The sequence below is a fragment of the Brassica napus genome, chromosome A9 (assembly GCF_020379485.1).
Source record: "Brassica napus cultivar Da-Ae chromosome A9, Da-Ae, whole genome shotgun sequence".
Classification (NCBI taxonomy): domain Eukaryota; kingdom Viridiplantae; phylum Streptophyta; class Magnoliopsida; order Brassicales; family Brassicaceae; genus Brassica; species Brassica napus.
The window spans coordinates 30,291,504-30,308,599 of NC_063442.1; the positions used below are offsets into that span (position 1 = coordinate 30,291,504).

At 39.2% G+C, this 17,096-nt stretch overlaps 5 protein-coding genes and 1 pseudogene across 9 annotated transcripts; 5 read left to right on the forward strand and 1 right to left on the reverse strand.

The window, feature by feature from the left end:
• Positions 1-77: 77 nt before the first annotated feature.
• Positions 78-2,434, reverse strand: LOC125578013 (isopentenyl phosphate kinase-like). Its single transcript, XM_048740277.1, has 12 exons — positions 2,253-2,434; positions 1,832-2,062; positions 1,640-1,737; positions 1,505-1,547; positions 1,350-1,411; positions 1,208-1,264; positions 1,091-1,126; positions 922-999; positions 750-816; positions 608-670; positions 429-532; positions 78-326 (listed from the first exon to the last, which is right to left on the reverse strand). Exons 1-12 carry the CDS (start codon positions 2,308-2,310, stop codon positions 231-233), a joined length of 993 nt encoding a protein of 330 aa, XP_048596234.1. The 5' UTR covers positions 2,311-2,434; the 3' UTR covers positions 78-230.
• Positions 2,435-2,605: 171 nt separating this feature from the next.
• Positions 2,606-4,286, forward strand: BNAC05G20180D. Its single transcript, XM_013800172.3, has 2 exons — positions 2,606-2,831; positions 2,947-4,286. Exon 2 carries the CDS (start codon positions 3,011-3,013, stop codon positions 4,019-4,021), a length of 1,011 nt encoding a protein of 336 aa, XP_013655626.2. The 5' UTR covers positions 2,606-2,831; positions 2,947-3,010; the 3' UTR covers positions 4,022-4,286.
• Positions 4,287-5,150: 864 nt separating this feature from the next.
• Positions 5,151-7,565, forward strand: LOC125578012 (heat shock 70 kDa protein 1-like). The gene is made up of 2 exons (XM_048740276.1): positions 5,151-5,470; positions 5,686-7,565. Exons 1-2 carry the CDS (start codon positions 5,254-5,256, stop codon positions 7,416-7,418), a joined length of 1,950 nt encoding a protein of 649 aa, XP_048596233.1. The 5' UTR covers positions 5,151-5,253; the 3' UTR covers positions 7,419-7,565.
• Positions 7,566-8,185: 620 nt separating this feature from the next.
• On the forward strand, positions 8,186-9,536 carry LOC125578015 (annotated as a pseudogene).
• Positions 9,537-9,735: 199 nt separating this feature from the next.
• Positions 9,736-11,398, forward strand: LOC106360564 (mediator of RNA polymerase II transcription subunit 10b-like). 4 transcript variants are annotated; one of them, XM_048740279.1, is made up of 6 exons: positions 9,736-9,874; positions 10,131-10,358; positions 10,450-10,530; positions 10,600-10,702; positions 10,786-10,875; positions 10,984-11,398. In XM_048740279.1, exons 2-6 carry the CDS (start codon positions 10,162-10,164, stop codon positions 11,053-11,055), a joined length of 543 nt encoding a protein of 180 aa, XP_048596236.1. In that variant the 5' UTR covers positions 9,736-9,874; positions 10,131-10,161; the 3' UTR covers positions 11,056-11,398. The 4 variants fall into 4 exon arrangements, 3 of the variants coding, with proteins under 3 accessions (XP_048596236.1, XP_048596237.1, XP_048596235.1); XM_048740280.1 differs by lacking the exon at positions 9,736-9,874 and adding an exon at positions 9,910-10,060; XR_007316341.1 differs by lacking the exon at positions 9,736-9,874 and having other exon boundaries at positions 10,102-10,358; positions 10,984-11,163; positions 11,247-11,398.
• A 1,912-nt stretch (positions 11,399-13,310) lies between these two features.
• Positions 13,311-15,917, forward strand: LOC125578016 (B3 domain-containing protein REM17-like). 2 transcript variants are annotated; one of them, XM_048740282.1, is made up of 6 exons: positions 13,311-13,484; positions 13,562-13,871; positions 14,089-14,213; positions 14,292-14,633; positions 14,868-15,374; positions 15,456-15,917. In XM_048740282.1, the coding sequence occupies exons 1-6, from the start codon at positions 13,389-13,391 to the stop codon at positions 15,708-15,710; spliced, it is 1,635 nt and encodes a 544-aa protein (XP_048596239.1). In that variant the 5' UTR covers positions 13,311-13,388; the 3' UTR covers positions 15,711-15,917. The 2 variants fall into 2 exon arrangements, with proteins under 2 accessions (XP_048596239.1, XP_048596238.1); XM_048740281.1 differs by having other exon boundaries at positions 13,313-13,484; positions 14,083-14,213.
• The last annotated feature ends 1,179 nt before the right edge of the window (positions 15,918-17,096 follow it).

Consider the following 17,096-nt stretch of genomic DNA (forward strand, 5'->3'; position numbering starts at 1 on the left):
CACAAAACGATGTATACTGTCCTTTCGCAATTTACTGAATAGAGTACGTTGGTTATTGCCAGTGAAGAAGGTAAAGATAAGTGTTCGAGTCACGATTTTACACAAACATTAGTTATAAGCTTATGAACACAAACACAAACTTTGGTAATGAACACAAACACAATTAGCAAACAGAGTTCAATGTTATCTCTTTCGAAAAACTGGAATTAGTGTGCGTGTCACAGTTCATTCTACTTTGAGAATCTAATGATAGTCCCTAACCAATCGTCAGGTACACTCTCTCTCAATTCGCCGTTGAGTGCTCTCTGTGAATGAGGAGTCGCAGCCTGTTTAGGAGATAAACAAAGCACAATGGTGTGAGATTCATCTTTATCAAAGACTAAGAGACATGATTTAGTTTAAGGCAACAAAGGTGTCTATAATCAAACCTTCACAATGTAGACATCGATTCCGAGCTTCGCAATCATAGCAGCTTCTGCTATCTTTGTTTCCATTCCACCCGTTGTATCATGGGCAGCAACAGAGGTTTGAACTGTTTTAATTCCAAAATCAGACTAACCTTTGAACTAATCACATAGTTATAGAATATTGGTTCCTTTTTCTTTACCTTTCTTGTTTGTGAGGTCCATCACTGGATTCACAACCTTCCAGCTTCCATCTTCTCCAACAGCTGCATGCATGAACTGTAAGGATTAGTCCAAGACTTGAAAATAACATTTAGAAAGAAACGGTAAAGTTTGGAAACTAACCGATCTCTTTCAAGAGCACAGCATCATTCTCTGAAGGTGGTCGATCGAAAACGCCATACACATCTGTCTTAGTAAAGAGTTAAGTTACTCAGATAACAATTGAGTAGGTAGAGGGAGAAAGAGAACAAATTAAAAAACGCAAAAGCTGATTTCTAAATTAGCAAAAGGATACGAGGAAGACAACATATTCTGGCTTCAAATGATCTGCAAGATGACGGATGATAACATCACCACTCAATATGGTGCAGCCCTGTTCAGGACAAAGACTTATTCAGCATTTCAAATTCTAAGTGGACAAGAATCTAGACACATGTTTGGTATCTCGGGAGAGTGTGTATTACCAGTATATTGTCTAGCACTGCATCTCCATGGAGAACCTAGCCAGGGAAAAAAAAAATTACATTCAAAATTTGAGAAACATCTCTACCTAAAAGCCAGTGGTAGGATTCAAAACTTACAGGGACAAATCCTGAAACGATTGTTTTAGCTACTGTTGATAGATCCGCAGAAGCCACCTGATGCAAATAGTAATCTCATTAGAATTGAACCAAACAAATATGTAAAGGGGGAAAAGAAAAGAAGTTTTCAGTTGGGTCTTACATCTCTTTTGGAGGTTGTCCAACCACATGAAAATGGAGACATGCCGATTGTAGGAATACCCTCTGCAAAACAAGCATCAAGATTCATTGTTTCTTCTCAACAAAAACATAGTTTCATTCAGAGGAGAGAGAGTGAGAATAAACTTTAAGAGGTACCTCGTGCAAGTGCTCGTACAATCTCAAGATTAAGATTTGTGACCTGTAGAGAAAGGAGTGGAAAAGGATCTATCAGAACAACAACTCCAGAGTAGCTCTCAAATAAAGAGTGTTGGCTTAAGTAGATAGTCTCACAGATATGCGAGTAGCAACAAAACCAGCTTTAACAATAGGTTTCTCAAGTCCTCCTTTGTGAACGCCTGATCTGCTTGCCTGAAAGTGTCCAAAGGAACCTAAATGACCCACATTGAAACATCAAGCAAGTCAATAAACACATAACGTTCTCGTAAGGACTAATCAGAGATGTGCAAGAGGGAAGCAACTAACCTGCGCCGTGAACAACAACAAATTTGCTAAACTCAGAAGAGTCATGATCCCCTAAGTCATCAACATCACAAGAAATCTCAGAGCTTCCAGGTCTCTTGCTCCAATCCATTCCAATAACCTTGCTTGGAGCCGAACCCTCCGTCATAGCCTGACGTAACTGACACGCCACAGCTTCCAGATTCTCATCGTGAATCTCCTCCAGCTCGTTCTTCCGTGTAATCGCCGCACCTCCTATCATATCATTTAAGGCAAGTTACTGTTGTTACACCCGTCTACACAAGTATGTCGATAGGACAAGAATCAAATCAGAATCAAAGCCATTTGGATCCTCCTATAAGACCGAAAAAAAAAACTAAAAATGCGATCTAAATCGAGCGAGGATGTGAAGAGACAAGAACTGGGATCAAAAGGACAAACAAACCAAGTTTCACAATGCAACGAACTGATCTGGTCGGACTCTCAGGAAGATCGAGCTCCATCGTGTCTCTCTATAGCTCTTGTCTTAAATGGTCAACGGCGTGTCACTCCCCCGCTCTAACTCGACTTCATCGTACTACTCGTTCTCCTCTGCCATTTTCTTTCACCGGAAAGATTCCAAGTAATACTTTTTCAAAGAAGCCCATTTATAACGGGCTATTATTGGGCCTAACCAATTTTAATTTATCAAACTGTAAACACGATTTTCCCAAACCGGGGTTCGGTTCATTAATTTAAGATTTCGGTTTAGATTCGCGGTTTAGCTTAAAGTTCGCGATTGATTTTGATTATCTTCTGTATGAGGGGACAGAGAACACGCTAGTTCTGTTCTGCCTTCACCTGTGCCACCGACAAATTGTTTTTTTTTTTTATCTTGTTTAAAAAAAAAACTTGTGATCTTACGTTTATAGAACGTAGAACAACATCGTCGAGATCCAGTCCAAGATTCGTCTCTTTTATATTTATTGAGCTTATAAGGTTGGATCCGGACCCGGCTCCGACACACTCAATCTCAACGCTTTTTGTGAGTATCCTCTCGTTTTCAATCACTTTTACAGCTTAAATTCCAGCGCTTTCATGCTCTCTATACGCGTTGTTGAGATCATCTGATTCACTCCACTTTTGTTCCCTTCTTGAAGCTGCTGATCTGGGTTGTCTGAAAGATCTTCACTTTGCTTCGGTTTCATCTCACTTCTTGTGAAAATGGAGACGGAATCGAATCCCATTTTGCGGAAAACGGAGCTCAAGTCATACAGCCACAAGCACTTCCACTCTACCAACGCGTTAGAGATCCTGAGAGAGTCTGTTCGAATCCTCCGGTACAATCTCGGTGCGTTCATGCTAACCGCTGCCGTTTTGATCTGTCCCGTCTCCGCTGTCCTCTTACCGAACTTTCTAGTTGACCACTCGCTGGTGAACAAACTCACCGTGAAGCTCCTCTTAGTAGCCAAGTCGAGCGGTCTCCCTCTCCAGCCTTTTGTCAAACACTCTTGTCAGAAATTCGCTGAAACCGCTGTTTCGTCCGCGATGTGTTTCCCTATGTTCGTCACCGTGTCGCTCTTGTCTAAAACAGCTGTTGTTTACTCGGTGGACGCTACTTACTCGAGGGAAAAGGTGGAAATAAACAAGTTCTTGGTTGCGTTGAAGAAGCTGTGGAAGCGAGTTGTGTACACTTACTTGTGGGTTTGCATTCTGATCGTTGGCTGCTTCACTTTCTTCTGCGTTCTTCTAGTATCAATCTGCAGCTCCTTCTCTGTCCTCGGCTTCTCTCCGGATTTCAATGTCTACGGAGCCATCTTAGTCGGTTTAGCGTTCTCCATCGTATTCGCCAACGCCATCATAGTCTGCAACACCGCGGTGGTGATCTCGGTTCTTGAAGATGTTTCAGGGGCAGGAGCGTTGGCGAGAGCTAGTGATCTGATCAAGGGGCAGGTTCAGGTGGGGCTGTTGATATTCCTCGGGTCGACTTTGGGGTTGGCGTTCGTGGAAGGGCTGTTTGATCACAGAGTGAAGAAGGTGAGTTATGGAGATGGGTCTTCGAGGCTGTGGGAAGGACCTCTGCTCGTGGTGATGTATTCATTTGTGACGCTTATAGATTCGATGATGAGTGCGGTGTTCTATTTTAGCTGCAGAGTTTATTATAGTATGGAAGCTTCTTCTGTAGGCGAAGCTCAGCCAATTATGATGGATACTGTTGAGGTTGTGGATACTTAGCAATGGTTTTGGATCAGACTCAGAAGCGTATTAGTTGAAGATGTATATCAATGATGTGTTACAAAAGGTATACATCACTAATAATATGCTGTGAACTTTTGTTTGGCAAAGATTTGTTGGATTCAACTAAGACTCAAGGCGAATGGACATGTAAGGGTATTAGTTGAAGAAGATGTAGTTTTATACATTTTTTGTTTTCACTTGAAAAAAACTCAATGCATTTTGTAAGGTTTTTGTGTTATCTACTATACTAAGTGTTCAGATATGCAGCATAAGCTAAAAAAATCGTGGAATCATATTCACAGCCACACCCTTCAGTTTTAGATGAATAAAAACTCTGAAAAATTCCTTTTTTTTGTCGAGGCTTACAAACCCCATCTATCAGAGTGATTGATCTTCCCAACCAATCCAAAAATGAATGGCCTATGAAAGTTTTTTCTTTTTTGCTTCAAAGACGAGTACTTGATTACTTATTATTTTTGAGATTGTTTGAAATAATTTTTTTGGCCCTGATTTAAGTTTTCCACCTTCCAATTTCAGTAGAAAGAGAGCTACTACCTTGATTTGATTAGCAACAAGGCCGACATATCTTTTGCAAAAGAGAGGGTTTCAGTCTTATACTTATAATAGTGTTAACTAATTTTTTTAATTAAAAATATATTATACACGGGTTAAAATGATCAAAACTGTTTAATTAAAGAAGTAAATAGTCAAATAATTACTTAAAATTTAAAATAAAATTTTGGGATTTAAAATTCTTTTTATTTATTTATTTATTATATTATTTATTGTTCATTTAAATAATTAGTTATATGTATATATCTATAAAGTAATTTTTAAAGGATCTTTAACTTTTTTAACAAAATCTCTTTTGTCCATTTTTTTATTTGTATATTTTTTGGTGAAAAAACTTATTTATGTGTTGTTTTGAGAGAATTACTCTTGAAAACATTATTAGTGAAATAAAATTCATTAATTTCTTTAAAAAACATATGCAATCATTTGTGGCAATTTTCTATTTTTTTTTCTTTTTGACCAAACGCAATTTCCTATTATTCCTAATAAAAAAAGGAAGAAGGCATCAGAACATTCTGGAAACATGAAGGCATGTGCGTATATAAGAAACCCTCAAACCTCTCTCTCTTCTCACACCTTTAACTCAAACCTAATTCGCTCTTCGCCGCTTAAAAGCTTTTTCATCAAATCTTCGCTGAAAGCTTTTCTTCGTGATAATGTCTGCTGGTAAAGGAGAAGGTCCAGCGATCGGAATCGATCTGGGCACGACCTACTCGTGCGTGGGAGTATGGCAACATGACCGTGTCGAGATCATCGCTAATGACCAAGGTAACAGGACGACTCCGTCTTACGTCGCCTTCACCGACTCCGAGAGGTTGATTGGTGATGCCGCCAAGAACCAAGTCGCCATGAACCCGATTAACACCGTCTTCGGTACGTAATCTCATCTCTACTCTCTGATCTTGCTGAATTGGTTTTGATTATAGGAAGGAATCTTAATGGAATATTGATTAACCGCACGAACTGTTACTAAGATCCATTCATTGTTATTTAGATATGTATTGTGATTATAGGGTTGTAATTTTTATTTAATTGGCTTGGAATGTGTGAATAATACTCTTTGTTTTTCTATTTGTTAATTGTCACAGATGCAAAGAGGTTGATTGGTAGAAGATTTAGTGACTCATCAGTCCAAAGCGACATGAAGCTATGGCCTTTCAAGATCATCCCTGGTCCTGCCGACAAGCCCATGATCGTCGTCGACTACAAAGGAGAAGAGAAGCAGTTTGCAGCGGAGGAGATCTCCTCCATGGTTCTCATCAAGATGCGTGAGATCGCTGAAGCTTACCTTGGCGTCACCATCAAGAACGCTGTGGTCACTGTCCCTGCTTACTTCAACGACTCTCAGCGTCAAGCTACAAAGGACGCTGGTGTCATCGCTGGTTTGAACGTCATGCGTATCATCAACGAGCCCACAGCTGCAGCCATTGCCTATGGTCTTGACAAGAAGGCCACCAGTGTTGGAGAGAAGAATGTCTTGATCTTTGATCTCGGTGGTGGTACTTTTGATGTCTCTCTTCTCACGATTGAAGAAGGTATCTTTGAGGTCAAGGCCACTGCTGGAGACACTCATCTTGGCGGGGAGGATTTCGACAACAGGATGGTTAACCATTTTGTCCAAGAGTTTAAGAGGAAGAGCAAGAAGGACATTAGCGGTAACCCTAGAGCTCTTAGGAGGTTGAGGACTGCCTGCGAGAGGGCAAAGAGGACTCTTTCTTCCACTGCGCAGACCACCATCGAGATTGACTCTTTATTTGAGGGGATTGATTTCTATTCTGCGCTCACTCGTGCTAGGTTCGAAGAGCTCAACATGGATCTTTTCCGAAAGTGTATGGAGCCTGTGGAGAAGTGTCTACGTGATGCTAAGATGGACAAGAGCACGGTCCACGATGTTGTCCTCGTCGGAGGCTCTACGCGTATCCCGAAAGTCCAACAGCTTCTCCAAGATTTCTTCAATGGCAAAGAGCTTTGCAAGTCCATTAACCCTGACGAGGCTGTGGCTTATGGTGCAGCGGTTCAGGGTGCTATTCTCAGCGGTGAAGGCAATGAGAAGGTGCAAGACCTTCTTCTCTTGGACGTGACTCCTCTTTCACTTGGTCTTGAAACCGCAGGTGGAGTTATGACCACCTTGATCCAGAGAAACACAACTATCCCGACCAAAAAGGAGCAGGTCTTCTCCACCTACTCTGACAACCAGCCAGGTGTGTTGATCCAGGTCTACGAAGGTGAGAGAGCTAGAACCAAAGACAACAACCTCCTTGGGAAGTTTGAGCTCTCCGGCATCCCTCCTGCTCCACGTGGTGTCCCTCAGATCACAGTCTGTTTTGACATTGACGCCAACGGCATACTCAACGTCTCTGCCGAGGACAAGACCACAGGCCAAAAGAACAAGATCACCATCACCAACGACAAGGGTCGCTTGTCTAAGGAAGAGATCGAGAAGATGGTGCAAGAAGCTGAGAAGTACAAGTCTGAGGATGAGGAGCACAAGAAGAAGGTGGAAGCCAAGAATGCTCTCGAGAACTATGCTTACAACATGAGAAACACCATCCGTGATGACAAGATAGGTGAGAAGCTTCCTGCTGCGGACAAGAAGAAGATTGAGGATTCGGTTGAGGAGGCAATCCAATGGCTTGATGGTAACCAACTGGCTGAAGCAGAAGAGTTTGAAGACAAGATGAAAGAGTTGGAGGGTGTGTGCAACCCCATCATTGCTAAGATGTATCAAGGAGCTGGTGGTGAAGCAGGTGGTCCTGCTGATGATGATGAAGCTCCTCCTGCTGCTGGAGGTGCTGGTCCCAAGATTGAGGAAGTCGACTAAACTGGTTCTTTTAGAATTGTTTTCCCTTTTCAATCTTGTTGTTGTTTGGTTTAGTGTTTTTTTTTAGTTATGAACTCTCTCATCTTCTGTCGACCTTATAGTTGAGTTGCAGTTTCAAACTTATCGATTGCAGAAATTTTTATTTGATTGGTCTCTCTCTGTTTCTGTGGTTCCAAGTTCATGACTTCGTCCTTTGAGCAATTAACAGTGTTAGTTAATTCACCATTGTTGAGATAGCAATGATGAAAACCGTAAATGGCGTAAAGTCATACTTCCATATCAAAGCAATGAGCATGAAACCCAAACTATAAAAGAGGTAGAAAGAGAGACAGTAAACAGGAAAGAGTTATTTGAAGTTGTTCAAGGATGGATACATGCAAGGTTGATTACTACTTACCACTAAACGAATAGTGATTGAGACTGCATAAATCTGTTAGAAAACAAAGTGAGATTGGTGGGTGAAACGAAAAGATCTTTTTTAAAAAGACTTGAAAATTAAAAATCAATAATCGGTTTAGGTAATCGCAAAACCCGGTTCACATGGTCTATGTACTCGTTAGTAATTTTTTTTAAAGATTAATTATGGTTGATTTCGACATTCGTCCAAAGTTTAATGTTCTGATGATGGATTCTTTGTTTAGAGGTAAGTTTGATTGTAATATCTGAAGTCCAACTGCGCTCTCTTGGAGTGTGTTCACCACTTGTTCGATGTAATGTGTCCAAAGTTGTCATGCATTTTAGTAAATTGCTGAGAATGTTTTGCAGTAATGGAGGAGGGACGTCAAAAGGACTTGCAGTTGTTGGAAGAAATCATTGATAAAAGTTTAAAGCAGAAGCTTTTACAGACTATTGCTTCACGGTATTTGAAAGTAACCTCCTTTTTTCAGAATCTAGATTTATGAATGATGTTAAAGAGTGTGTGTATGTAAAGGTCTTTCTTGTAGTGTTAGGTTAGCTTGTTTTCGTAATGCATCATTAGTTGGTTTGGCAGGGACAAGATCTTTGAAGAACAAAAAGTACTGTATCCTTTTTTTTTTATATGAAAGTCTCTTGCTTCTGAAAATGTTCTTCTCATTAAGCTGATCCTTGATGTTTTGTTAGTTTCTCCCTTGTTTCCATCTATCCACTAAAGAGGAACTGTTCTTAGTTTAGTCGGTCTCAATACTTGGCTGTTCTAGTCAGCTCTAATTGGGTTGGAAAATTCTTTTTTACCTTAACGGCTACTCTCAATTGAGCTCTGACTTGCGGAAAAACCTAGAAACTCTGGAGGAAAATGGTGTAAACAGTCTCAAAACGATGGTCAACCTCGGTTCAGAAGTTTACATGCAAGCTCAAGTGTAACTCACTTATAGCTCTGCTTCTTTCGTTTCATCTTAGTCCAGTCATACACTTTCTTCATACTGAGCTTAATGTATTTTCACAAATAATGCAAAACACTTGTGCATTCAAGTAGTGTGTGTTTCACTATGTTCTGTATGTTAGGCTTGCTTCTGATTTCTTGTTACACTTGACATCTTTGAGTTCAGGCCAGATACAAGGGCACATAAATATTCATGGATGTAGGGCTGGGATTTTATGTGGAGTTCACCAGGCAAGAAGCTCTTGACTATATTCCACAAAGGGAGGAAAGAGTTAAAAAGTATGTTAACACCTTGCTTTTCTTTTCTTTTTGGCTCCACATGCTGCTTTTCTCAAAACTTTTGAAAACTATGGTTGCTTCTGTATAAATACAATGACTCACTGTGTGATGAAAACTGAGTTGTCTGGTGGAATGCATCATAGTTGATGGTTTTGTTTTGACAGACAATTAGAAAAGGTTACCGGTGTTATTGCGCAGATCAAAGGGCGCATCAAGCTGGTAAGTTCAAGTAGAAAAAAATACTCTGCACTCTCATGTAGTAAATTTGCTTTGTTAATGGGTTGTTTGTCTGAGCATTGTAACCTTTCTTTGCAGGCTCATCACCAAATTCAGCAAATACTAAATCTTCCAGACGACAATCCATCATCATACAGGCAACGTGCGTTTCAGTACTGATTAATTAGAGGAATATAAACTAAATGAGGATTGCTATTTCCCTCTGTGAATTGGTTTTGAAAGCCCCTGCTTTGTCTTTCTTTATATATTTGAAGCCTTTCGATACATGAGATTTTGCAGTGAATGAGACTCATCGAGCATGTCTATTTGATGGGTACTATAACGAGTTAGAACAAGTATACTTGTTTCAAATATACTTCGACAGTCTTCCAACTTTTCTTAAGAGCGAGTCATTAACAGTTTAATACAACCAATCAGAATCGAGTTAAGCAATTAACAGAAATGCCACATCAGCAATTCAATATGTGTCACCTTTGGCGTTGCTCTTTCTTCTCTACTACGGTTGCGGTTGAAACCTAACTCAATCCGGGGAATCGCCACATTTCTCTGCCGTTGGCTTATTCCTCAGACTCTGTTGTAGGTATGTAACGATCCATGCCAATGGCTTTTGTTTAATCGTTATGCTTGACTTTTGGGGTGTTCTAAAATTGGTGGTGATAATGCTTGTTAGTGCTTCAGTCTTTTCTTGATTTTCGTTTAAAGATTTGAGCCTTTCCTACGAATATCGTTTGATCTTCCGCATCATTCAGATCAGAGATGAAGATTGGTACTAGTTTATGTTTCTGAATTTCATAATGAATTGATTTGATGATCACTTGGATGGATGTGTGTCTCAGTCTCAGAGAGAGAGAGAGAGAGAGAGCTGTGATGGATCCAGCACATAACACAAGCGCAGCAGAGATTGGTGGGAGCAATGGTAATGCAACTGTGTCTGACGATTCAAAGGAGAGCCTGGACCAAGTCATCAACTCTATTAACAAGAGTTTGGTCGTCCTTCACCAGTTACACCTTTCCCTCTCTTCTTCTTTGACTCCCTCTTCTCAGCTTCATCTCCTCCCCCGCCTGTCTGTATCTTCTCTTCTCCCATTTTTTTTTACATTACCAAAGATTTGTGTTGGATATTGTTCTGATGAATAAGTGTGCATGTGTTTGCAGAAACTCTCTTGTATCAGAGCTGAATAGCATCTCTAAGTTGTCTGAGAAATGCAATATTCAAATCCCCATGGAGGTTCTTAGGTGAGACAGCTAGTCTTTTTTCTTCCCTACTTTGCTTGGTTTCTAATGTTTTGCATATTTTGTCTCTAGCTTGATTGATGATGGGAAGAACCCTGACGAGTTTGCAAGGGATGTTCTCAATAGCTGTGTTGCCAGAAATCAAGCTACAAAGGGCAAGACTGACGCTTTCAAGGTTACCCCTTCTCTATTCTTAATAACCTCTCTAATGGTTCCTGATAATGGACATGGTTTTAAGTCGTAACATTTGTGTTATAGGAATTGAGAAAACATATACTGGAGGAGCTTGAGGAGACATTCCCTGATGAAGTTGACAAGTATAGAGAAATCCGTGCTACTTCTGCTGCTGTAAGTAGTTTTTAACATTTGCTTCCTTGATGATCTTATACATGTTGGTTTATATACTACCACCCCAGTAAAGAGTTAAGGGTGACAGTTGATATTCATCAAATTCAGGAAGCCAAACGTCTGGCCCAATCGCAAACTGTGTTACCAAATGGGGATGCCAAGGTCAAGAGCGAGCTATAATAAGAGCCCAATCTTGCCCTGTAGAATAAAACGAACAAGACCGTTGCAATTTCTATACTATCTATTTCTTTGTTTCAAGTCTTTTCTCACCTGCAACTTCATCTATATGTAAATCTACCCTCCAAAAAATGCAATTACTTGTCCTTATCAATGTCCGTGGAGAGTCTTAACCAATCAAACAACATAATCAGGAAGCGTAGAAGAATAATGCTAGAGACAGAAGAGGTTGGCATCTCAGTTGTTGAAACTCTGCGTCAGCAAAGCCAAACTTTCCTTCACGCTCACACCAAGGTACAATGAAAAGGAATTTACAATTTAAGTTTCTCCTGTTTGGTTTTCTTCTCTAATCATTAGACCATTGAGAAAAACTAAACTTGTTGATCTGTTGGTTCGGTGATTGTAGCTCGTATTCTTGCCATCATCTTGATAATCTCTTGCAAACTTTCACATTAATATACTGAAAACATAAAAATCATCGAGAATATGTGTATATATGATCGTTGTTTAGAGTGGTTATACTTGCACAAAAAAAAAGTGGAAATACTTTTAAACAATCATTAGATCTTCCAAAGACTGTACATATGCTGTAGTAGCCAAACGTTATGAAACTAAGCCACCTTGCACTTCCTCTCTGGACCAATCATCTTGCCATGACCACGAGACCCACTGGCACCTCATTACATGAAACCCTAACGGACTTGGACGAGGACGACCCAAATCTCCATTTTATGAACGTATCCAGCTTCACATCGAACTCTTCAAAAGAGTAAGGGGGCAACTCTTTGCGGAGTTCTCTGGCTGTAGTTATAGGTGCGAGATAGAGAGTGAAATTATTGGCTTCGTCTCACTTGCTCTTTGAAAGAAGGCCTGGAACATGGTCGAGTCCAGACGGCGTTTTCCGTGGTAAATAGAGCAGTAAACGTCGTCGTATGAGAAATCAGTCAACAAGTTAGAGTTTATAACTTGAAATTGCATATCCACGTAGCCGGAGATATGGTATGAGGTGAAGTTAAGCCTGCTCACTTTGAGGGAGGCGAGAGTGATGTGAGGTAACTCCGGAGGGCTGAAGAAGATCACGATGAATACAGATGTGAGAATCAGTCCGAGCACGAAACAAACTGCCATTTCTTTGGCCATAAAGTTTTGGCTAGAAACAAGAAGTGAAGCCACTTAATTGTCTACCTTTGAAGAGAGATAAATACATTAGATAGAGAAACCCTCATCGTCTTCTTACAAGGAACATAGCATATATAGAGGAAAGAAGTTGTAGCGTGAGAAACTGACAGTAAAACCAACAGAGTTACCGACTACGGATAACAAATGAATAACTCGCATGTGAGTAAGGGGACCCACCTCTGCATGGCAAATGATAACTGAAGATTATTATACATATCAAAGACGTTAGGTGGGATTTAAAAGTTGCATTACCATTTAAGAATGAATGTTACATGAAATTAGAAAGCTACATGCAAGATCAATAGACATAGGAAAGCTAACCTGTTCAGACCTATGATTGAGTTAAGGTTTAAAATTTAAATAGCAGAGGCTATCAAAACAAGTAAGGATTGAACGGTTATAATATCGTAAGATATACAAACACTAATGCACAAGAGACATTTTGATATAATGAAGGTATCATTATTATCAAAATTCAACTAATGAACAGGTGACTGAAATTTAACTTGTGTTAAATATGTTTGCAGTAGACAGTATTTTTTTAAAGAGGTTTGTGAGATCAAATGTTCTTGAAAGGATTTATTGAGATAGTTCTACTAATGTTGGACTTTAATTACTAACTAAAAGATTGTGAAAACTAGATTTTTCATGGAAATGGTAAGCACTTTATTGTTGTTAGGGCATTAAAAAAAGTGGGAAAATACGTCAGTAATGTATAAGATGGGGTAGCGTCATCTCCAAGGCACAACCCATTCGTAACAATAACTCCTTTTTTAACTAATTCTTCAAAAGCTCGAAACTTGCAATCCCCTAAATAAGACATATCTGCGTCTTTGTGTGTGTGTTGTCACTTTGATATCTGTCTTTGTCTAAGATTCTTTACGAAGATCAACGGCTCTAAAAAGCAGAGGAAGATCATTCTATTGGCCATAGACATGGTTTTTGGAGAAGTCGATAAAGTTTGTGGAAAAAGTAACTGTGACTCAAAATTATTCACCATCTATGCACATCTCGAGAGATTCAAGACCAAGAAGAATACAAGTGTCATCAAAGTTATCACCTTTATCAAACTTGAGTCCACCAAAAGATTCGTAATATTATTCTCTCTGCTCACTGCTCAGAATATAAACATTAGTGATTTCTTGAGAGTTCTTGTCATGAAGTGTTCAACAATGGCTTATGATCAATCTCTTCACTCTCCGGACAATCCACATTTCTTCCAGCCTCTCCTTCCTGGCTTCCACACTCACCTCGTACTCTTCTTAACTGTTTCCTTGCTCTCCAAGAAAAATGTTTCATTTGCTTAACTTTTGTTGCATGTTTGGTGCAGAACATTCCCGTAGCTTTCTTCTTGAAGCACGTCCAAGGAAGTAACGACCACATCAAGACTGCAAAACTGACAACAGATGCGTCCGCTAAAACTTGGTTAGTGAAGGTAGACGGCGTGAGACTCACAGATGGTTGGGAAGATTTTGCAGTAGGGCATGATCTCCGGATAGGTGACATCACCATTTTCAGACATGAAGGAGAGATGGTGTTTCATGTCACAGCTTTCGGACCAAGTTGCTGTGACATTCAATATACTTCAGAATCATCTCACAACATCAATGATGATAGTCAAGATCAGACCAACAATGCTGGTACACTTCTGTTCTATGAAATGTACTAAAACAAATACGGCCGTTAGCTCAACTGGAAAAGAATCCTAGCCATTGTGTCAGAGGACCGTTGGGACGAAACAAATATTACATGGTTTCAGGCCCAGGGTCTCCTTGTATTCAAATATATATATATACTCTAATTCTGTAGAAAAAAATGCAAACTTGAGATTTTTTTGTAATTGTTTTCAAGTTACAGGAAACAGTTCAGGAGAGAAGAGAAAAAGAGTCAAGAAGAATCCAAGAACGAAAGAAGATTCTTCATCAGACCATTCTCAATTTGTGGCACATGTCTCACCCTCTAGTCTAAGTTCTGATCGACTGGTTAGATTAGTTTCCTACAGTTCATGCAACATATCTCTTAGTTAACTTCTGAGCTGCTTTAATCTCATTGCATTGCAGTATATACCAACGGGGTTTGCTAGGTCAAACGGTCTGGACAACATGAGCGGTAAAGAGATTATTGTTCTTCTTAACGAGGAAGGAAGATCATGGAGCTTAGATATGACATGCAACAAAGTAGGCATGCAGACTTTTGTAAGACCTGGTTGGAGAAGATTCTGTGCTGAAAATGGGATGAAAAAAGGTCATCACTATACGTTCAAACTGGTCCGAAGATCTGCACCATTAATCATCCGTTTGTCCCATGCAGAACATGAGCCAGAACCAGCTACAGAATCTTCATTAAATCATTCTTATTATGTTGGATCTGTCAGTTCTAATAGCCTTAGTACTGATAAACTGGTGAATACATAAACTCTTTCAATAGTTTCATTTGCATCTTTTTGGAACTTGAAATGCTATTTTTATATTGATCTGCATGGTGTGTTTTTTTTTAACTGAAAATTGCATTCATAAATCACAGCAAGACCTTGTCATATTCCCGCAAACACTAGGCAAGAGTAAACAGATGAGGTCTTGGCCGTCATGATATGCATGGTATGTTTTGACTCGTGTATATGATGCATTGTTTTGCAGTATCTTCAGAGACATTTTGTGACTGCAAATGGTCTAGAGAAAGGACTCAGTGAGATAACTTTAAAGAATGAATGGGGAGGAAGCTGGATTTTAGGTTTCAGACACTACGAACCACAAAACCATACTTATCTCGGACCAGGCTGGAAAACTTTCTGCCAAGTAAACGGGATCAAAGCTGAAGATTCCTTTATGTTTAAACTGGTTGAAACTGGGGACAAGCCTGTTCTCTTGTTGTGCACTTCCAACCGTGGCAAAACACCGTTAGATTGTTCAGAAGATAGAGATGATGTAGACTCACTCTCCTCAGATACTAGCAGTGAAGATGACAGTAAAGAAGAATCCCAAGAAAGTGATAAGGAGAGTATTGAAGACGCGGACAGGTCACAACAATGCATCGTGATGGAGAAAGAGAATAATAGCTTGAGATGCATATGTTCATCTCCATATAGTAAACACCGTTTCGTGAGGTTATCTCTTACACAGAGCGCTCTTAAAACCTCTGTACTGGTAAGTTCATATACAACTCTGTCTCAAGGTTTGTTTATTGTTTCTCTTTCTTTGTGCGTCTAAAATCAAATCTTTGCGCAGTACCTTCCGTTGGCTTTCACTCGGATGAACTGCATCAACAAGCCAATAAAGATAATGCTGTTAGGTAAAGATGGAGTGAAGAAACAGGTGGTGGATCTTTTGAAGAACAAATCAACTGGAGCAATGCGATTTGGAAAAGGATGGAGAGAGTTCTGTGACGCTCATGGTGTAAAGGTAGGAGAGTCCTTTCAGTTGGAACTCTTTAGGGAGGATGAAGAAGCAATTCCTGTGCTTAAGTTCTGCACCACAACTTGAGACTTTTGTTTCCAGAGAAGAAGATTCCTGTGGTACAATATTTTCCTTCTTTAAGTTGAAGCAGCTTGTTGACTGCATATTATTCTCTTGTTGCTTCTGGCTAGCTAGATGTCTACTTATTGATCATATCTCTAGTGTGTGTGTAAAATGGCAAACGATTTGGCATTCATTTAATCTCCAGTTCCAAAAGGACATGCTCAAGCCAAATAGATCCAAGTATACAAGATCTTGCATATATTTTTAATCATAAATTTTATAAAATAATTGGATACACACTTCCAACATGTTTTAGCATCATATTTCTTTACAAAACTCTTTTTATGCTTTCATAAGATTCCCCTTCCGATTCCATGTAGAGTGGAGATATAAAAGTTGAAATTACCATTTACGGCTGAATGTATACATGGAATTAGAAAGCTACTTGTAAGATCTATAGACTTAGAAAAGCTAACCTGTTCAGACGTAAGATTGAGTAGAGTCTATCAAAACAAGTAAGGATTGAACGGATGTAATGTAAGATAACAAACACTAATGCACAATAGACACTTTAATATAATTAATGCATCATAATGATCAGAATTCAACTAATGAACTTTTGGTAGTTTGTTTTTGCACAGGTGATAGAAATCTACCAAGGTAGGGAATGTTTCATAACTCCTAATTTGTATGTTTTTCAGTTTTTGTTTCACGATATTAACTTGTGTTAAATCTGTTTGCAGTATGTTGTAAAAAAGGTTTGTGAGATCAAATGGTCTTGACTCTTTGCTTAGATAGACGATTCAGTAAGATAGTTCTACTAATGAATGAATAGGGACATGGACCTTACTGATTAAAGATTTGTGAGAACTAGATTATTCATAAAACGGCATTTTACAAGGTATTTATACTAAGAACTTCTTTATTGTTAGGGCATTGAAGAAACTGGAAAAATACCTAAGCAATGTATAAGATGGGTAGCTTCATCTCCAAGGCATTATTACCCCATCCGTGACAATAAATTTGCAATCCCCTAATATAGGAAATATCTGTCTTTGTTTGTGTTGTTGTCACTTTGATATCAGTCTTTAGCTAGATTCTTGTGTAGAGTATTTCACGAAGATCAATGGCTCTTCATTCCGGCTACACTCTAAATACTGACCAAAACATGAATGAGAATAATAAGCTTCTTTTCTTTCAATAAAAATTACATCATTTATAAAGAATAATGTTTCATAGGTTCTTTCTTACTTTTCATTTTTTTAAACAAAAAACTTTTTTTATCTAATTAAAAGAAAAGACATATTTTCCTCCTCATTCCTAGGCATGGGCATTCGGGTCCCAATCGAATTTCGGTTTTGTGCACTTGGGTCTCAGTTTTTCGGATTTATCAAAATCTGCCCTATTCAG

Excerpts from the sequence above, each read along its gene's own strand:
- LOC125578013 (XM_048740277.1), bottom strand. The coding sequence starts at position 2,310 with ATGGAGCTCGATCTTCCTGAGAGTCCGACCAGATCAGTTCGTTGCATT. Across the intron at positions 1,738-1,831 it reads TGTTGTTGTTCACGGCGCAG|GTTCCTTTGGACACTTTCAG; the intron begins GTTAGTTGCTTC and ends TGGGTCATTTAG. Across the intron at positions 1,265-1,349 it reads GGACAACCTCCAAAAGAGAT|GTGGCTTCTGCGGATCTATC; the intron begins GTAAGACCCAAC and ends TATTTGCATCAG.
- LOC125578016 (XM_048740281.1), top strand. The coding sequence starts at position 13,389 with ATGAAGTGTTCAACAATGGCTTATGATCAATCTCTTCACTCTCCGGAC. Across the intron at positions 14,214-14,291 it reads GTCTAAGTTCTGATCGACTG|TATATACCAACGGGGTTTGC; the intron begins GTTAGATTAGTT and ends ATTGCATTGCAG. Across the intron at positions 14,634-14,867 it reads GCCTTAGTACTGATAAACTG|TATCTTCAGAGACATTTTGT; the intron begins GTGAATACATAA and ends ATTGTTTTGCAG.
- LOC106360564 (XM_048740278.1), top strand. The coding sequence starts at position 10,102 with ATGATCACTTGGATGGATGTGTGTCTCAGTCTCAGAGAGAGAGAGAGA. Across the intron at positions 10,359-10,449 it reads CTTCATCTCCTCCCCCGCCT|AAACTCTCTTGTATCAGAGC; the intron begins GTCTGTATCTTC and ends ATGTGTTTGCAG. Across the intron at positions 10,531-10,599 it reads ATCCCCATGGAGGTTCTTAG|CTTGATTGATGATGGGAAGA; the intron begins GTGAGACAGCTA and ends TTTTGTCTCTAG.
- BNAC05G20180D (XM_013800172.3), top strand. The coding sequence starts at position 3,011 with ATGGAGACGGAATCGAATCCCATTTTGCGGAAAACGGAGCTCAAGTCA.
- LOC125578012 (XM_048740276.1), top strand. The coding sequence starts at position 5,254 with ATGTCTGCTGGTAAAGGAGAAGGTCCAGCGATCGGAATCGATCTGGGC. Across the intron at positions 5,471-5,685 it reads CCCGATTAACACCGTCTTCG|ATGCAAAGAGGTTGATTGGT; the intron begins GTACGTAATCTC and ends TAATTGTCACAG.